The sequence below is a fragment of the Plectropomus leopardus genome, chromosome 12 (assembly GCF_008729295.1).
Source record: "Plectropomus leopardus isolate mb chromosome 12, YSFRI_Pleo_2.0, whole genome shotgun sequence".
NCBI classification, from domain to species: Eukaryota; Metazoa; Chordata; class Actinopteri; order Perciformes; family Serranidae; genus Plectropomus; species Plectropomus leopardus.
Genome location: NC_056474.1, coordinates 8,974,476 through 8,992,110, shown reverse-complemented (window position 1 = coordinate 8,992,110; position 17,635 = coordinate 8,974,476). Strand labels below are relative to the sequence as shown.

General features: G+C 37.8%; 3 protein-coding genes across 4 annotated transcripts; 1 reads left to right on the top strand and 2 right to left on the bottom strand.

Moving 5' to 3' along the window:
- Window positions 1-1,205: 1,205 nt before the first annotated feature.
- On the bottom strand, window positions 1,206-9,954 carry LOC121951582 (outer dense fiber protein 2-like). 2 transcript variants are annotated; one of them, XM_042497962.1, is made up of 17 exons: window positions 9,912-9,954; window positions 8,032-8,202; window positions 7,795-7,918; window positions 7,522-7,650; window positions 7,299-7,373; window positions 6,906-6,977; window positions 6,697-6,813; window positions 6,430-6,615; window positions 6,233-6,342; window positions 5,987-6,122; window positions 5,638-5,748; window positions 4,367-4,471; window positions 3,250-3,408; window positions 2,791-2,891; window positions 2,535-2,697; window positions 1,895-2,020; window positions 1,206-1,766 (listed from the first exon to the last, which is right to left on the bottom strand). In XM_042497962.1, the coding sequence occupies exons 2-17, from the start codon at window positions 8,193-8,195 to the stop codon at window positions 1,593-1,595; spliced, it is 2,052 nt and encodes a 683-aa protein (XP_042353896.1). In that variant the 5' UTR covers window positions 8,196-8,202; window positions 9,912-9,954; the 3' UTR covers window positions 1,206-1,592. The 2 variants fall into 2 exon arrangements, with proteins under 2 accessions (XP_042353896.1, XP_042353897.1); XM_042497963.1 differs by having other exon boundaries at window positions 8,032-8,205; window positions 9,912-9,951.
- Window positions 9,955-10,140: 186 nt separating this feature from the next.
- On the top strand, window positions 10,141-12,341 carry ift22 (intraflagellar transport 22 homolog (Chlamydomonas)). The gene is made up of 5 exons (XM_042497927.1): window positions 10,141-10,388; window positions 11,089-11,171; window positions 11,397-11,483; window positions 11,637-11,839; window positions 11,925-12,341. The coding sequence occupies exons 1-5, from the start codon at window positions 10,350-10,352 to the stop codon at window positions 12,071-12,073; spliced, it is 561 nt and encodes a 186-aa protein (XP_042353861.1). The 5' UTR covers window positions 10,141-10,349; the 3' UTR covers window positions 12,074-12,341.
- Window positions 12,326-14,466, bottom strand: LOC121951558 (ATP synthase subunit g, mitochondrial-like). The gene is made up of 3 exons (XM_042497928.1): window positions 14,362-14,466; window positions 13,886-14,046; window positions 12,326-12,524 (listed from the first exon to the last, which is right to left on the bottom strand). Exons 1-3 carry the CDS (start codon window positions 14,411-14,413, stop codon window positions 12,426-12,428), a joined length of 312 nt encoding a protein of 103 aa, XP_042353862.1. The 5' UTR covers window positions 14,414-14,466; the 3' UTR covers window positions 12,326-12,425.
- Window positions 14,467-17,635: the final 3,169 nt, after the last annotated feature.

Below are 17,635 nucleotides of genomic sequence, written 5' to 3'. Positions count from 1 at the left end.
AAGTTTGTTGGATGTTGTTGTTAGTTTTTATCCTTAACATTTGGCATAGTGTAATTTTATTTTGACCATCACCTAGTTTTTGTACATGACCAAAATTACCTGTGTTGGTCAGTAATGTAAAGCTCTTCATGTTTCAAAGACAAGAGACAAAACAAAGTGGATCTGGTTTACTAAGTGTTGACTTGCTGGGAGCAAAAAGTGTTAATGTTAGCTATTCAAGATATTAAGGGGAAATTAATTTGTTTTTTGCATGTTTTCAGTTTTGGGCTTGAGGGGTAAAGTATCAAGTATTTTAGAGTCAAAAGGCTCAAGTCCAAGTTAAGTTATGAATCAGTGAAGTTAAAGTGCAGGTCAAGTTGCAAGTCTTTTTTTAATTTCATTTTATCAATCAAGTCTAAATTTGTGAACTCAAATTTGTACTCGAGTCTGACTGAAGTCCAAGTCAAGAGACTGGAGTCCACACATTTTCTCCATTACATTTGGCTTTCAATCACAACTTTTTTGGTTAATAATTACATTCATACTGAGATGTTTATGCAGCTTTAAAATATGACAAAAAACAAGTTTGGTCTGGAGCCAGCTACACAAAGACAGATCAGCACTTAAAACTCAAATTTACCTTCGTATCCAGCTCTCAGCAAAGTGGGAAAAGCACAGGTGATACTAATAACGTTATCCAGGGCTCAGTTAGAATCAATTTTCCCACTAGACCAAGAAAGTGTGACAATGAGCCAACACCAGGACCCTGAAAACAAGGTAGCAAAAAAGAGTTCAGCCATCATTAATTCTTGCCTTTAAACCTGTCTTTTTCTACTGTGACATTTTAAAATATCTCAAATAAAAATAGCCTTTCTGTGGGTAAAATGAGACACTTAACAGAAGTGAAAAGATAAACTAACAAAACGGTGGCAAACTCCTTTTTTCCATCTGGAAACTCCCTTTATTATATTTTAATTCATAGTTTTTGTTCATGAAATATCTGATAAAAGTGAAGAAATGTTTGCCACAGTTACTTTTGTGACTGTGTTTATTTTTATGATCATTTTAACTTATGTAAAGTGTCTTTGAGTACCATGAAAAGCACTCTATGAATAAAATGTATTACTATTGCTACTATTACTATTATTCAAATTACAAAACAACATCTTATGACTGCTTTTTTTTATCTGACCAACAGTCCTAAACACAAACATAGTCAATTTAAGGTGAAAAAAAAACTAAATTTATGACGTTGGACCGAGCCTTACTGAAAGATCTCCTTAATTTATGCAGCTGGCTCCTTTGTCATTTGGTAATAACACACAGTAGCACCAAAAGTTCACAGTCCCAAATTTGCACTCACAAGTAAAAATATTATATAACGTCTTTTGAGACACGATCTAAAAACTGATATCAAAAACCTCTCACAACAACAGCAGATTTCCCTGATATCTGGCTGGGAATAAGTCCCAGATTGTCAACTAAATGTAGATATAGATATCCAAATTATTGCCTCCATTCTCATTTCTACAAATAAATATTACAGCAAACATTAAATTAAACACAAACTTACAAATACATTTTAAAATGAAAATAAATAAATAAATCCCTTATCATTTTAGAAAATATGATGATCCAAAAGTTGATGCTTGCAATCCCTCATCAAACATAGTGGTGTAAGAGTTTTTGAGGAAATCAACGTAGTTCTGGATGCTCTGCTTGTGGCTCTCTGATTGGTCGAGGCTGAGCTGCAGGTCCTTCAGGCGCACCTGGAACTGTTTCTCAGCCTGCAGACCAAAATACGGATATATTTCCATCGCCATCAACACATCTCAAGTTACATTAAGGATGAGTTCGGTGCAATCTGAGCATGCCTGCATTTGCTTTATATGCTGCAGAAAAGCATGAAACTCACAGTGAGCTTGCTCTGGCGAAGAAGCCTCAGCTCGTTGTCTCTTCGGCTCTTTTCTGCTTCCAGCTCCAGGATTTTGGTTTGAAGGGTCTCTTCTCTGGAGGCAGCCTGGTCTTTAACCTTGTCGACCTGGACAATGGAAGAAATTTCAATTATCATCACTTCCTGTGTGACACATCTGTATGTGCGGACACCAGTTTTCTGTTGTTAGCACTTTAAAGGTGAAGTCCAGATTTTTTGGGTTGTACGAGGTATCCGTGGTCAGTGTAGATATCGGTCAGCATGTCCCCAGTTTGGGAAAGCAGACAGGAGTACAGTAAAGAGGTCAGCAACAAAGTAAAACAGTATTTTAGCCACTAAAAAAGTACCCACCCAAAAAATATCAATATCAGTTTAAGTATAAGCCCTATTAAGAATGTTTTCACCACTTTACCTTTCTGTCAGACAGCCCTTATGTTGGGGAACTGAAGCCGTTGCATCGCTCAATGTTTAAAACTAGCAGCGTGTGGTAAAACACTACATTTGGAACATCGAAGGACAAAAGAGAACATAAGTGGAAAAACACCTGATGCTTTATCATTTGTGTTGATCATTTCTTTGATGATTGACCCTCAGATGTCACTGGACTGCCTCTGAGCTGTACCTGATGTTTGACGTCTGATAGAGCCGCCTCCAGCTGCCGGCTGAGGGCCTGGCACTCTGACGAGCGTTGATCCAGCTGCCGGTTACTGTAGCCGAAGGCTTCCTCCTGAGCTGCAAGCCTTCGCACCAGCTCCAGGTTCTCCTGCTGCAGCGTGTCCATCTTCCTACAAATGTGTAATATATTTTCTATTTTAAATCTGAGCAAAGGAGACACAAACAACTGACTTCTATAAAACAGACACGAGAGGATTTCTTACTTTTGAAGATAATTCACTTTCTCGTGTAGTTGTGCATTGGCATCATGAATGGACTCTTTCATCTCCACAGACGATCTCAGCAGCTTTGCCTGACTCTCCATCTGTGTGTGTAAAATGCAAAATTCAGAATCACCAGGAGCAGAAAAGAAGACTTCACATCACACACCGATTAAAAAACACAATCTCCCAAACACAGAACAAGCCGTTTTCTACCATCATTGCTGTTAGAAAACGGATGACTGAAGAAGACTCACACAGCACAAAACACTCACAAATGGGCAGGTAGGTACGGATGGTTTCAAACTATCTGTTTCCACTGCAATCAGAAACATCAAACTCACACCAGGACCAGAAAACAAGACAGACACATGGGGCTGTACTACCGCCTAGTGGTCAGATGTATGAAACTTTTACATGACTGAATTTCACACTCTGACCGCCACAGCTCACGTTGCACACCTTAACCTGCAGTTGCCTAACGGACTCTGACTTTTCTGAGCACGTCCTCTCTGAGCGTCGCAGGCTCTCCTGGCACTCGAAGAGACTCTGCTCAGCTGCACTCAGTAACTCGGGGTAAGACTTCAGCTGGTCCACACGCCCCTGCAGCTCCTGCCTCACCTGGGCTCCAGAGGACGGCAAAAGGAGTGTTGGGAATGGACAAAATATTAGCCTAAAGATTTATCACACCTCTCAAAGACATGCTCACAGAGGTGCATACTTTAAGCACGCCGTTATTCATCTTTTGACTGAGCTTTGGCAAGTGTTTGTTGAAGTGTTTGCCGCACAGGATTTACTGTAGGAAGTTTGGGAGTTAGAAGGTCCAGGGGCAACAAATTTTACACAGCAAAAGGAATATCTAACAGCTTACTAAGTGGCCATTTAAGGGCAGGAAAAGCAATGCTGCAGAGCTTAATATAAGCTACTAGAAAAAACTACAGTAGTGTTAGAATTTGTTGTTGAAAGAACAAAAATTAAAGAAATTAGTCATCTTAAAGGTCCCATATTGTCTGCATTTTTAGGTTCATACTTATACGTATTTCTGGTTTCTTCTACAACATGTTTACTTGGTTTAATGTTCAAATAAAGTTTATTTTTCTCAAACTGTGTGCCTGAATACACCAATTCACCCTCTGTCTAAAACGGTTCGTTTTAGCGCCTGTCTCTTTAAGCCTCCCTCCTGAGAAAGCCCAGTCTGTTCTGAATGTCAGTGTTTTTGGTTTTTCCACAACTTTCGACAGCTTTGCATCATCATTACAGCCGAAAGAAATACTCTGACAGTACTGTAGCAGCAGTTTCTACCTTTATATAATATAGTTGTGACATCACAACTCCTGACAGCTTGTTTAAAGGCACAGTATCTGAATACAGACTGTGTGCATTTCACTGAGTGTTTTGATACAATCAGAGTCTTATATAGCACCTCTGCATGCTTTATAATTTAAAAAACAAGAAAATCACAATTTTTCCAATATTGGACCTTTAAATATAATTTATATTTTTTTAATAATCATTAAGATTTGTGCACATTAAAAGAGTTCAAAACTTTCATAAAACATTTGGAAAGGCAGGAAGTTACCTTCTCAACTTCTGTATCTTTTCCATCTTGTGTCTTCTCTACGTCTCTTAACAGATTTGCATATTTTATCTTCAGATCGTCAATTTCAGCTTCAAGCTGTGAAACCTAGAACAAATACAGAACAGCGTGATCAAATCTGCTGTGTCCTTCCCGGCAACTGTAGACTAGTATTACTGATAAATCATTCATTCAGTAATCTCAGCAGACCACATTCTGTCTTAGGCTTCACAGTAATTAAAACGCTCGTTAGAGTGAGCTGATATAATCACTACGATCATCCTTTTTTAGTGGAGGACTTTTCAAAACACAAATGGGAAATAGTGTTACCAAAGCACAAAATATGACTAATTTAAGGCATAGAAAAAAAGGATAAAAGGATTAACAGTTGCCTTCAACTGAAGCTCAACAGCTTGTAGTCTTAAAACTGCTTTGTTTTGTGTCCCTGGCCAGATGTCCAAAACTTTTTTTTTCAGTGTTCATAATCTATTCAGATAAAGAGAATCATGCAAGTCAAAAAACACTTGCAAAGTGGGATTACACACAGTACATTCGATATGTGTATGCACGTGTTATTTTTGTGGAGATGCTCTTTACATAGTTTCCACACATCTTTCATTTCAAAATTTGATATTTTTCCAGACAGATATTTTTCGGTAGATTTTTCAGAATATATCTTTTATCTGAATACAAACAGCCAGCCCACAGAAAACTTGCATTTACCCTATTTGGACATTGAGATTCATAAAGTTAGATGACGTCCCACTGTAAAACATCTCTGCCCAAAGACATGGTAAAGTAACCAGTGCTACTTATATATTCCCTTAACATATTGAATAAATAGTATATCATTGTTCTTATCATATTTTTTCTTTCTTTTACAAATAAGAAACTGGAATTAGTTGGAAAAAGAGTTCAATAATTTAATTTTAACAGCATCTGTGCAGTCTTGTTAATACAATGTATCCATGGAAACAACTATAAACATGGCCATAAAAGTTTTCTTACTTTTCTGATAACTACATCACTGGATCATAAATGCTCACAAGCTTCGTATTTGGTTATTTGTGATGCTCTGTACTCTGTCTTTATGAGTAAAACAATTTTATGTCAGAAGTATTTGTTGACTACAGAGTGAATTATTTTTATTTTTTCCAAATCAAGAAATCTGCTGAGGGAACCCCAATCTTTCAAGTTGAAGCTCTATAAATAAATTAAAGGAAAAAAAGTTAAAGAGATCTTCTAAAACAATAAATTAATGATCTGCTGGCAACCTGATCTTGGAACTGTTCGGTCTGATGTTTCTTCTCCTGAGACAAAACCTTTTCTTCTACCAGTGCGGACTCACAATCAGCCAGCTGCTGCTCCAGCTGAGCAACAGACACCTGCAAGTACATGAACACCAAAATTATTTCAGTACCGGGAGAATAATCAGAGAGAATATCTCTGTCTTTCTTAAGAATATGACAGACATGCACAGAAAATTTGTTACAGATTGACAGCTGTTTACCTGTCAGCCGTCTGCAGATTACTAAACGACTGTATGAATAATTGATAATAATTCCCGAAAATAATGGATGTGTTTTTTTACACACAGTAATGATTCTCACAAGCAGCTTGTACCTTGAGCGTTGCATTATTGACGCTGAGGTTTCCGTTTTCAGTGCTGAGTTTTTCAACACGTTGCATCACAATTTCATTAGCGGCAGCGAGCTCATCCTTCTCCCTCTGCAGCCTCGCTGTCATGTCCGCAATTTGACTTTATTGGAAATAGAAATTAAAAATTCATCAGCAATAATGACTTGTATAAAAATGACTAATGTAAAAGTGAGGTGACATAGTGTTGTGGGGAAAAGAGATGTGACCAACCTTTTCAACAGCTCTGTATGAGCAACAAGCTTCTCTTTCTCTTCTAACTCAAGCTCATTTTGCCGTCTTCTGGAGTCTCTTTCCAAACGGGCGCTGACCAGCTGAGCATCCTGTGTGCCGACCAAGATAGGAAAGTCAAAGCAGGATCCTGTGTGATATGACTTTATAGAGACATTATAGCCCTTTTGACTTCATACCTTTTCCTTCAGTTGCGTGTAGCATTTCTCAATAGCAGCCTCAAATCTCTCGGCTCTCACTTTCTGTGCTCGGGTGGCTTTCTTCAGAGATTCTTTGTCCTGTGCTGCCTTCTCAGTCAAAGACGTGATGGAGCCTCTCAGATCATCAATCTCCATCTTCTGCTCGGTCAGGGCTCTCTCCAGAGTCTGGAAAAGAAGCACTCCTGTAAAAATGTGCCTCGACATTGCACATACATAGTTTGCTTAAAGAGTAGTCAACGTTTGTACCCGAAGCTGCACAGTCAGACGATTGTTTTCGGCTTCCTTGTTGCGCAGCTGCCCCTGCAGGTGAGCACGAATCGCCTCCACAGATTTGGTTACGTAAACTGCACTTTTTATGTTCTCCTGTGAAAATCATTATAGATTTAAAATGTGCATCTGTTGCATTTTTAGAGTCTGCAAGAACATCTGTATGAAAACTTCTGCTGTGCTTTTACCTGCTCCTCTCTCCGCAGGTTCATCAGTTCCTCAACTTTACTTTCTGTCTCAATCAAGTCTCTTTTTAAATTCTTTAGTGGGAAAAATCACAGTAATTAGTATATGATTTGAGATGGGAATTTGCATATTTTTAGAGTTCTATATGCAATACCAGTGATCTATACAGACGGACTATAAATAAGTACTTCATACAACTCCACTTTAAAAGATCTGAACTATCCCTTTAATTTGAACTGCCCTTAAAATTGAACCATTCAAACCAGTATATAGTTCGTGAGATTAACTTTTTCAACAGACGAAATATTCAACCAGGTTGCCACAGCTTCAGCACAAATTTTAATTCGCCTACACTTCAATTAAGTTGTTTGCTTTGAGTAACTGCATACACTCACCTCATTTTCCCTCTCAGCCTGTGTGATCTTTTTCAATAACACGTCAGTTTGGCGTTCAGCATCAATTCGATCAGCCTGTATGGAAACAAAATCAGATTTTTACATATTTTGAAGAAGCACGAGTGTTTCAGTTGCTGTTAGTAACGACAGTACTACTTTTACTAATTTTGACCCATGACTGACTCTCCAGAGAAACATATAAGATAGACGTATTTTTATCTACCTCAACATCTTGGAGCAGTTTCAGCTTCTGTCTAACAGACTTATTTATCCGTCTAAAATCCTCCAACTTCTCCAGCAGAAGTCCTCTCTGTCTTGTAATCCGGCGCTTATTAATAGCAGACTGTGAATCCTGAATAGCAAGAAAAAATAAATTTAAATTAAATGTGATGCTTTGCAAAATTACATTAAATGCAGGCAAATTGTTTAGGTTTTCAATGTGCATGGCCGATGTTCAGACCAGACTTGATGAATGCTAAGATTGCAACAAACATACAGCAAATTCATCTTCCATGGCATCTTTAAAAGACACGAGTTGTATGGCGGCAGAGTTGGCAGCTGCTTCTGCATCCAACAGTGTTTTCAGGAAAGGGCTTTTTCCATCTGCAGAGTCTCCATGACTTCATGAAAAAGAGGAAGAAAAGTGATTAGGCTGCGTCTGCTGGTTAGTGGATGTTCAGCCCCACAGGTTAGGCTGTATGTTCACATGTTCACATGCATCATAGGACCTCACCAGTTGATGTCCGTCTCTGGGGTTCTCGTGTGGAGACTGCTGCTTGCTTTGCTCCTTCTCCCCAGCTCGTGAGAGCTAGTTAGATCCCCACAGCTCAGAGTGGTATCGTCCCTGGTCGAGCTGAAACCAAGCGGGGGACTGTGGCGTTCATCCTCTGGAGACATAGCTCTTCTGCTGACGGAACGACATACAGTATGAGATTCAGTGTTAATATACAGAGGAGAGAAGGGAGTTAGTTTACAAAAACGACACTGAAGTTAGCCCCTGATTGAGCAGTTAAGGGGAGAGCTATGGGAAATGTAACTTACACTACTGAGCGACTGATCTTTGACCTTTTGCACTATTTACCGTTGTGAAAGCATGTTATGCATTTTAGGTAAAGCCTTAATGTTGTCCAAAACTAACTGTCACATTTCAGAACCTTTATTTTATATGTAAAATGCAAAAAAAAGGGAGATTTCATTTTATTTTACATATAAAGACCACATTGAACCAAGTCCAGAATTAAAAAAAAAAAAACATAATACTTATCCTTTTCAAATCTGCACTAGATTAGCCCAATGAGGCTAAAGGTTGATAAAAAATACTGTTTCAGATTTGTGAATTCTATTTGTGAAATAACAAAAAAGGAGGACTTCATTGCATTTTTCACTTGTAGACCACATTGAGCCATGCCCAGATCTAAAACCACTGTACTTAGACTTGTAAAATCTGGATTTGATTATCACAGAGGCCAAATGTTATTAAAAACGTGTGAAACCTTTGATCTAATTGTAAAATTACAAAAACAGGGACATTTCACAGCAATTTCCACATGAAGAACACACTGAACCATGGCCAGAATGAACAAAAACACTATACTTAGACTTGTCAGATCTGGACTACATTATCCCAGAGAGGCTAAATATTCTTTAAAACACAGTTTCAGATTTGTGACACATTTATTCTATTTGTGAAAATGCAAAAAGTGAGACTTCCCACAGATAGACCACATGAAACCAGGTCATCTTGACTTGATTATCCCAGAGAGGCTAAATATATATATTTTAAACAGTTTCAAATTTATGAAACCTTTTATCTATTTATAAAAATGCAAAAAAGACTATGCTTTTGTTTGTTTATTTGTTTGAAACATGTAGACTACATTGAGTCAGGTCCAGATCAAAAACCACTATACTTAGACTTTCCAAATATGAACTAGATTATGTGGTCTACATGTAAAAAAAAATCAGTTAAAGGTCCCTCTTTTTGCATTTTTACAGGTTTCACATATCTGAAACTATGTTTACATCATCCTGTAGCTTCTCTGGGAGAATCTAGTCCTGATTTGACAGGTCTAAGTAAAGTGGTTTTTGCTGGACGTGGTTCAATGTTGTCTTCATGTGAAAATCGCAGTGAATTTGTTTGTTTTTTTGTGTTTGTTTTTTTTTTTTTTTACATTGTCACAGAGTAAAGGTTTTACAAATGTGAAAGTGGATATCAGACAGACTTGTGGCTTTAGCTAATATGTCTAACATGCTTGAACAACTGTAAGTAAGACGGACAAACATGTCCCTTAACTCTCTCCTGTACTGATGAATCGGAAGCTAACTGCATGTCTTACTATATTATCTAACACTAAATTATCTAAAAAACACTGTGGTGTAGATCAGCTGGCGCATTACTATGAAGGGCAGTCAGAGCAATGCCAAGCTAACTACTCCATAGCAACAGACGACAGTACTTAGTGACTGCTTAGCTTTACGTTAGAGTTACGATGGCAAGCATTTTGTTAATTCTACCATGTAAAACCACTGATTTCTACATTATGACCATAAGAACTAAAACAAGTTGACTTCTTATAAAACAATGCCACAAGATGTAAATATTAAGCTACTTACGCTTTCGCCTTGTGTCGGTTGTGATCAACGCTACTCCAAACCGAAGTGCCCCCTCTTACAAACTCGAGCCTGATTGGTTATCTCTGAGCTAACGTCACGACGCGGACTTATTTTCTTGCTGCTGATTTGTTCCCCGGCGAGAAAGTAGGCGGGACTACGTTTGATTACAGTTGGGAAAAGCCAATAAAAAAGGAAGCCAAGAAACCATAGAAACGAAGAGGAAGTTTACTGCCGTGGTTTCTCAAACCATCTTCGGCTAACACCTAGTCGCGGCTGTTGTTAACATTTCGTTGCGTGAAACTGAAAAACCCAGCATGTTATTTTTCACGTGTTTACTGAAATGAAAACAGAGTGTTATTGAACTCGTTTTGGTTTCGTAGTTTATCTTATTCAGTCGAAGTTAGCTGGACCGCTAATGCTAACGCTCAACGAGTGGAAATGTTTAAAGCCAAAATACTCTTTATTGGTCCCAACGAGGTACGTAAATGCATTTTACCCACTGTAGCGTAGCTCACTTTTACTGTTAGGTGTTGACGGGTAGCCAGAGCAGACACCAGAAATACACGCTTACATCAAAAAATCTGAGCACCTCTTGAATTTTACGGTTTTTAAAGATGAAAAACTTTATTCATGCTAACCGAGAAGCATACAGTAGAAGAACGTGGCTAGTTCAGTGTATTTACTCAAAGACAATTTTAGTATAGTTTACTCACTAAGTATTTTTACTTAACTATTTTAATTATATGCTACTTAATTCTTTAAATACATTTGAAGGTAAATATTGCACGTTTATCTCTACTGTATTTATGACAGCTATAGATACCATTATTAGTGACTTTGTAGGGCAATATTTACATTAAAACTTATAATGAACAGCTTGTGATGCATTATTTTTAAACTGCCTAATAGTATTTGAACGTGTAAATTAGCTCCACCTCCACCAGCCTGAACAGTAAAAGGAAATCCCATCTAAATTAAAAATACCTACTTGTTATTTCAGTCAATATTTGTGAATATGAGCCAGAAGCCAGAGATAAGTGTCAAACTCTAGTATAAAGTCTGGAGCTGCTCCATAGACAGCGAATGAGGGCCTGATTTAACACTGAAAAATGTATTGCCTGCTTTATGATTGATATGACTATTCTATCACCTATCTGTTTTTTGTTTTGTTTTTCAGAGTGGGAAAACGGTTCTTGCAAATTTTCTCTCCGATACACTTGAAAATGTGGGAGGTGAATACAGACCCACTCAAGGAGTAAGGTACAAACCCTCTGTCAACTTAACGACTTTCCACAATTGACCTAAACTTATTAAATCCCCAAGAAGATGGAAATGACGTGATCCATCAGAAGTCTGAGCATTATTTAAAACTGAATGTAAAATCAATTACCTCCATGATTAAAAGCAACATTATATCCCACTTTGCCTTGAGAGTTATTATTGTTTGACGTTAGAATAACAAAATGCATTTTCTGCTGTTTCAAGGATCCTGGAATATGAGTCACAACTTGGAAGTAGTGGTGACAATGTGAAATGTGAAGTTGAACTTTGGGACTGTTCGGGAGATTTTAAGTAAGTTAAATATCAAACATTTTCAGTGAACACAGGCTTAGATGTTACCCTGTCCTATCTTGTGATACTTAAAAATCCCATTACTTTCTATAGTTGTTTTTTTTTCAGTGTATAAAACCGACAGAGAGATATAAATACATTCTCTCCATACAGACTTGAGTTGTGCTGGCCTGCACTGATGAAGGACTCCAGCGGTGTGGTGATCATTTTTAATCCCGACGTTCCGAGTCACCTCAAAGAAATCGAGACATGGCATTCGATGTTCATCTCCTCCCAGGGTTTGCAGGACAGCCAGTGTTTACTCATGGCTCACCATAAGCCCGGCAGCGGAGTAGAAGACGAACGGCTGCCTTTAGGTATTTCCACTGCCGGCCTCCCAAAGTTTTTCTATGAATTATTACTGCAGTTTCTGAGCTAACACATTCATTCTTTCTGATGCAGCCCCACATTTGGCCAGACTGCCGCTTATTCACTCCAACCTGGAGGAGGAACCAGAGGATGTGAGGAAAGCTTTCTGCAGATACTTGGGAAATGTCATAAAAACAATGTCGGAAAGTCGAGAGCAAGAGGAGATGTCCATCATTACATAGCAGCAAAATCTATAAAATATGCAGCTTATTGAAGAAATTTTTTGTTGGCACTGGCAATCTGACATTCACGAACTCTTCAGCATTTATAAAGTTATGAATTATACATCTTTGCTCTCATTCAGCTGTGCATGAAATATTCCAAAATCCATTGCAAACTTTTTAGCAAAGTATTTTCCCACAGTTAGGTGTTTTTGTTGTGAATAAAATATGAACCTACTCACTCTGGAAATTATACTCAAGAGACACCAAATAAACTTTTCTGTCTATAGACATCGTTTATTTGAAAATTTGGTGCATAGCTGTTGAGAATGTGACAATTACAAGTGCAAAAGGAGAAAGAGCAGAACAATATTTAGACATCGTATCCAACAATGCCTCCTTTGCCGATGCACTCTCCGATGTAGAACCACATCAGCACCTCAGTGGTCACGAGTCCGTTCCTTAAGGCATCCTACAAAACAAAGAAAATCAAATTTCAATGAGGACATTTGCTCTAAAATCAGCCTGTAGAGGTAAATTGCATGTTGTGGCAGTTTATTGAAATGAGGCTAAACAATGTAACATGAGAGAGTGATTGTGGAGTGCAAAACTGAGTCCCTTCCCATGCATACAATTACCCACAAGTCCCAGATGACACGTCTGAATGCACACGCACACTAAAATATCACAATATTTCATTGCACTTGTTGTATATAACAGAATTGTTAGCTTTTGACTTTGCTTGCAATCTTTACACAAATCACTTGTTTTTCGAATTTTGGAGGTTTTTCCGTTCATTTTCCACTGAACTGAGTGAAATGGAAGTTCACCATCCCACTCGGGTGGTTAATTCATGTGGCTCACACAGTTTACCTCTGTGTCATTTACAGTTTTCAGTGGTTTCTATTGTATATGAAGATAAACTGAACCACACAACTGGTGCATACACATCACACCGAGGACTGGACATGTGAGCCAGGGGGTTAAATGGGCACAAACAACTTCAGATGGATCTCGATATAATTATTGCCATCTGTAAAATAACACTGTGTGTGTGCAGTGTGCAGCAAACTTAAACTGGCATTTTGACTGTCTCATTTCATAATTTCATTTTCAAAAACAAATGCAGTAAATTGTTTGAGCCAAGAAGATGAAATCAGTATTTTCTTATCAGTATTCAAAGTTGTTTTAATTTTTTGTTGCCTGACTAAATTATCTATTATCTAATGGTTTTTGTCCTCAGATAAACATTTTGTGGGTCTCAAAACCTTCACGTTAGTTCCCACAGTAGTTCCCAACCTGGTGGGGCTCCTGACCCCCTCAAAAAAAAAAATCTGGATTTGCCAAAAATGAAGCTTCTTAAGAATTATCATTAAAAATAAAATAAAAAACATACAGAGAATTGTATAATATCAGGAAAATCAATTTGTAATGCAATATTTACAGGAAATAATCTGATTAAAATGCATCCAAATCCCTCTTTTTGCACTTGAGTTCACTATTTTTGTTAACTGTGCAGTTTATAAGCTGCTCTGTATTGTTATTTGTACGCATTGAATATAATAAGAAATACCCATAAATTTTGTCACTAGTACCTTCGAGGGAAAAGGTTAGGAACCACAGCCCTAACAGTCCAAAAATGTGACAACACGTCATCACAGGAGGTGCATCTCAGTCTATATTTCATGCAGGTGTACCTATTATAGGATTCACTCAGTATATAATGAATTGTCATATTTCTTACTTTCTCACACAGGGGTCACACACACACACACACACACACACACACACACAAATGAAAGCCAGGTTAATCTTTAACTGGTTTTGCCTCACCTTTACTGTGGTTTGTCCCAGGCGTCCTGACTGGAAGCTCTTCATGAGCCCTTTTGCTGCCTCTATGGCTTTGGGGATCTCAGCAGGAGACGGAGGCACGAGCTCCACCCGGGCATAGTACCAAAAGGTCGCGAGTCGGGGTTTGGAGTATGTGACAGCGGCTGCACGTGAAACAAACACAAACAGCGTTTTAAAAATGACATTAACTAAGGAGCAGTAAAGCCAAAAAGCAAGTTAGCAAGTTCTCCTTTCTTTTGCAACTATGTACAGTTCAATTAAAAAATCACAACTTCTGAGGACAACCTGTTGCAGTGGTAAATTGGTGTGTTGCCACCTGAGCAAAGGTCACACACAAGTTGTGCAGCTAGCTGCTAACAAGCTGAAACAATGTGACCCAGCTGCTCCTGCACGGTTTACGCGAACAACTCAGTTTCTTAGTTACATAAATAAATAACAAAAAGTTAAAGTAAACTCACCACCAAGTAAAGTTGGCACTTTGGCAACGAGTTTCTGTACTGCCTGAGCCATGGTGAAGAGTGCCCAGGAAGTCAGAACAAGAGGGAGGAAAAAGAAATGTGACGTGAGAAGGTTTCCGGGTCGTTTATTTCAAAATAAAAGGACTTAAGTGTAAAAAAAAATGCGACTAATATTTGTTTTCAAAATAAAAGTGCTTGCAAACATATGTAGAAAATTAAATAAAAAAGATATGTCATATATTAGGCGCATAATTGATATGTCATATTTCTATAGTGTGAATGTAGACATTAAGTGGCCAAAAGACAAACTTCTTCAAGTTTATTTCATTTATATAGTCTAGCAAGTTAAAAAGCAAACTGGTTTTGCACCAACGTTTTTAATTACAAACATACAATTACAGAGGTATATGGATACACACTCAGAAATAACAGTGCAAGCATGAGTTGATCAAGATAATTAAAATTTTTTTAACAAAATTTAAACACAGAGAATCAGATTATAAAATTAAAGAAAAAAGAAAGGGCCATACTCGATTGAAAGCCGAAGAACAAATAGACCATCATATGCATTACTTCACAAAGCACGTATTAAAAAAGGCAAATGAAGTAAATTCATCCTAATGGCATACACAGATATAAAATAAAACAAAATAGAATAAAACATGAATGACATTTAAAAACACAATAAAAAATAAAAGCAAGTAAGTGAAACCCATGAATGAAAGGCACAGGAGAACAGCATTTTTTAATTTAGCTTTAAAAGACTGATTCAAGACAAACTAAGTTAGTACAGTGGCTTGAATACTTTTGATTTCAAATTTACCAGTAGCCTATACTTTCCCTGGTTTTAAATTGATTAAATGGGCCACTTGTAAAGATTTTAACACAGTTCTTATTTGCACTGTTTCATTTTAATCATTGTTTCAGATGCTCAGATGAAACTGTTAAACAATCTGCATTTGCATGCATCATATTTAGTCTAAGGGGTTTCACAAGAACCCGCCTAAGACATGTGGAGTATGCACACTAACATGCCTCTAAGTTTTTTTTTAATACAAGATTGCTATGAAGATGATATCCAATAGTATTTGTTTCCACAAATCACCCCACTATCTGTGTGCGTGTGTGTGTGCACGCGCGTGCATATGTGTGTGTGTTGTCTGAAAGTGAGAGAAGGGAGGGAGTAGATTGCAAAGACAACGTGTGTACTTTGTGTGTGTATCCCAAGGATGACTAAATGATTACTCACCTTCCTCTGACTCATCTTACAGCCCACACAAAACAAAACATAAAAAAAAACTGTGACAATGTTTGAACAAGTTTGCAAGTTTGACCTGCGTTTTCCAGGCAAACACTCAACTACTGGTGCCATCTGTTTGATTTATGGTTTTAAAGAAAGGAAGTGTTAATTCACCTACATGATACATGTGAGAACACACTGAAATAAATGCCTTTGACTCTAACAAGAAAATCTCACAATTGGACAGAAACCGCCTGCAGACAGCTGTGAGAGTTAAAATGTTCTCAACCCATTTTCCAAATCCTTGCAGAGTTCAATGTAGAAACAGGACTGAGAGCAGCTTGCCTGCTTCAACAGACGTGTAAAATGAGCCTTTCAAAGGATAAATCACTAGAGGGTGCTCTCTAATACCAAGTAGAGTTTGAGAGCGCCTGAAAATGGGAAACAGTCTTATGGCACCAATATGCTGAATTACATTTTCTGCGGCAAAGTCATTGGTTGATTGTGTTTAAGTTGTATAATACTCTTCTTTATTCCCTCATGTCTGCAGGATGTTTGTCTTTTTTAGGATGGGTCATTGTTATATGTTCCTTCTCTAACTACATTCTTATGCCACTTGTTGAATGTAAAGCACACTGAGTTTACCTCTATAGAAATGTGCTATATAAATAAAATTGCCTCGTTGTGCCTCGTGGGGGAGTCCTTCATCTCTTAAGGCCAACAGAGCCTTTGGTGGTCTCATCGTTCCAAACTCCTGCTGCATAGACAAACACCGTTAACCCACAGAACTTTATTTTGAGCTCAACTCAAATTGCCACAGTTTCCAAAAGTACCCAAATGTGTCAGCCTGAATAAAAAATAAATGCCATCAAAAGAAAAAAAAAAGCATGAAAAGGCCTCACAAACTTTCTGTTTTAACTAGGCATGAAAACTTCACCTTGGATTCCATTCAGTATATGACAGCTTCGTGTTATTGTCAGACAGTGTGGAAAAAAGTTGAGGCTATTAAAAAAGTCACTGTAGTTGGAATATTTTGCAATGTTGAGCAGCGAAAACAATATTAGTGATTTGATGCAATGCACAGTAAAAATCACAATACTAAAAATGTAAATATGAAGCTGCAGCCAGCCAGGAGGATGCCACAGCTAACAACGGCAGAGACAGGAGTGCTATTTTCTGTTTATTTATTCTTTGAAACACTGACACCGTAATGAATTGAACTGAACATTTCATAGTAAGATGTAAACTCCACCTCCGTGATAATTGTTTAGTTAAAAACTGATGTGTGTGTCACATGAGGTCACTGTAAAGGTGCACTTTTTTCAGGTGCTTTTATGCTTGAAATAGTTAGCTTAGCTTAGCATAAAGCAACAGCAAGTCTGGCTTTGTCCAAAAGCTACCTACCAGCTTTGAAACCAGCTGCACCCAACCAAGTCCAACAAATAATCCCTAATAAAACTACACCTTGTCATTTTTACATTTGTGGATAGTTGTTTTTTTTAACATATCAAACAAATACAAGATAATGTGTTAATTTGTTAGATTTAGAGGTTTTGTTTGGCAGATTTGGACAAGCTTTCCTTTCTGGGTCGTTAATAAACTAAGCTATGCTATTTGAGGCTGAACTCTGTCTTTGTAGTTAAGGGTAACCCAAGTTTTTGATGTCTAGTTGCACTATGGAGGCATTTTTTTCAGGTTGGATCCCAAATATGTCTCATGCAGTTGCACAAGGACGGACTTACACATGGTTTCACACTATTGCACTGATCTACTGGTGGAATGCACCAAACTGAAAGCTCATAAACATTTAAGTTTACAACACAGGATTTAAAATGCTCCACATATCAGCTTTAAATATGTTTTATGAGGAAAGAAACTGATTGAACACATCTGTTAGACCTCACAGTGACACACAATGTGTTTAGGTATCAGTGAATGTTAACAATAGAATGTATAAACAGTGGACATGGCTACAGTGATGTCTTGAGTTCAGCATTTTTGGCCTTTGCCATCTTGGGTTTTTGGAGCCAGGGG

Excerpts from the sequence above, each read along its gene's own strand:
- LOC121951558 (XM_042497928.1), bottom strand. The coding sequence starts at position 14,413 with ATGGCTCAGGCAGTACAGAAACTCGTTGCCAAAGTGCCAACTTTACTT. Across the intron at positions 14,047-14,361 it reads AGTGCCAACTTTACTTGGTG|CCGCTGTCACATACTCCAAA; the intron begins GTGAGTTTACTT and ends TTTCACGTGCAG. Across the intron at positions 12,525-13,885 it reads TGGGACAAACCACAGTAAAG|GATGCCTTAAGGAACGGACT; the intron begins GTGAGGCAAAAC and ends TTTGTTTTGTAG.
- ift22 (XM_042497927.1), top strand. The coding sequence starts at position 10,350 with ATGTTTAAAGCCAAAATACTCTTTATTGGTCCCAACGAG. Across the intron at positions 11,172-11,396 it reads AGACCCACTCAAGGAGTAAG|GATCCTGGAATATGAGTCAC; the intron begins GTACAAACCCTC and ends TGCTGTTTCAAG. Across the intron at positions 11,484-11,636 it reads GACTGTTCGGGAGATTTTAA|ACTTGAGTTGTGCTGGCCTG; the intron begins GTAAGTTAAATA and ends CTCTCCATACAG.
- LOC121951582 (XM_042497962.1), bottom strand. The coding sequence starts at position 8,195 with ATGTCTCCAGAGGATGAACGCCACAGTCCCCCGCTTGGTTTCAGCTCG. Across the intron at positions 6,343-6,429 it reads ACACGCAACTGAAGGAAAAG|GATGCTCAGCTGGTCAGCGC; the intron begins GTATGAAGTCAA and ends GTCGGCACACAG. Across the intron at positions 1,767-1,894 it reads TTCGCCAGAGCAAGCTCACT|GCTGAGAAACAGTTCCAGGT; the intron begins GTGAGTTTCATG and ends TTTGGTCTGCAG.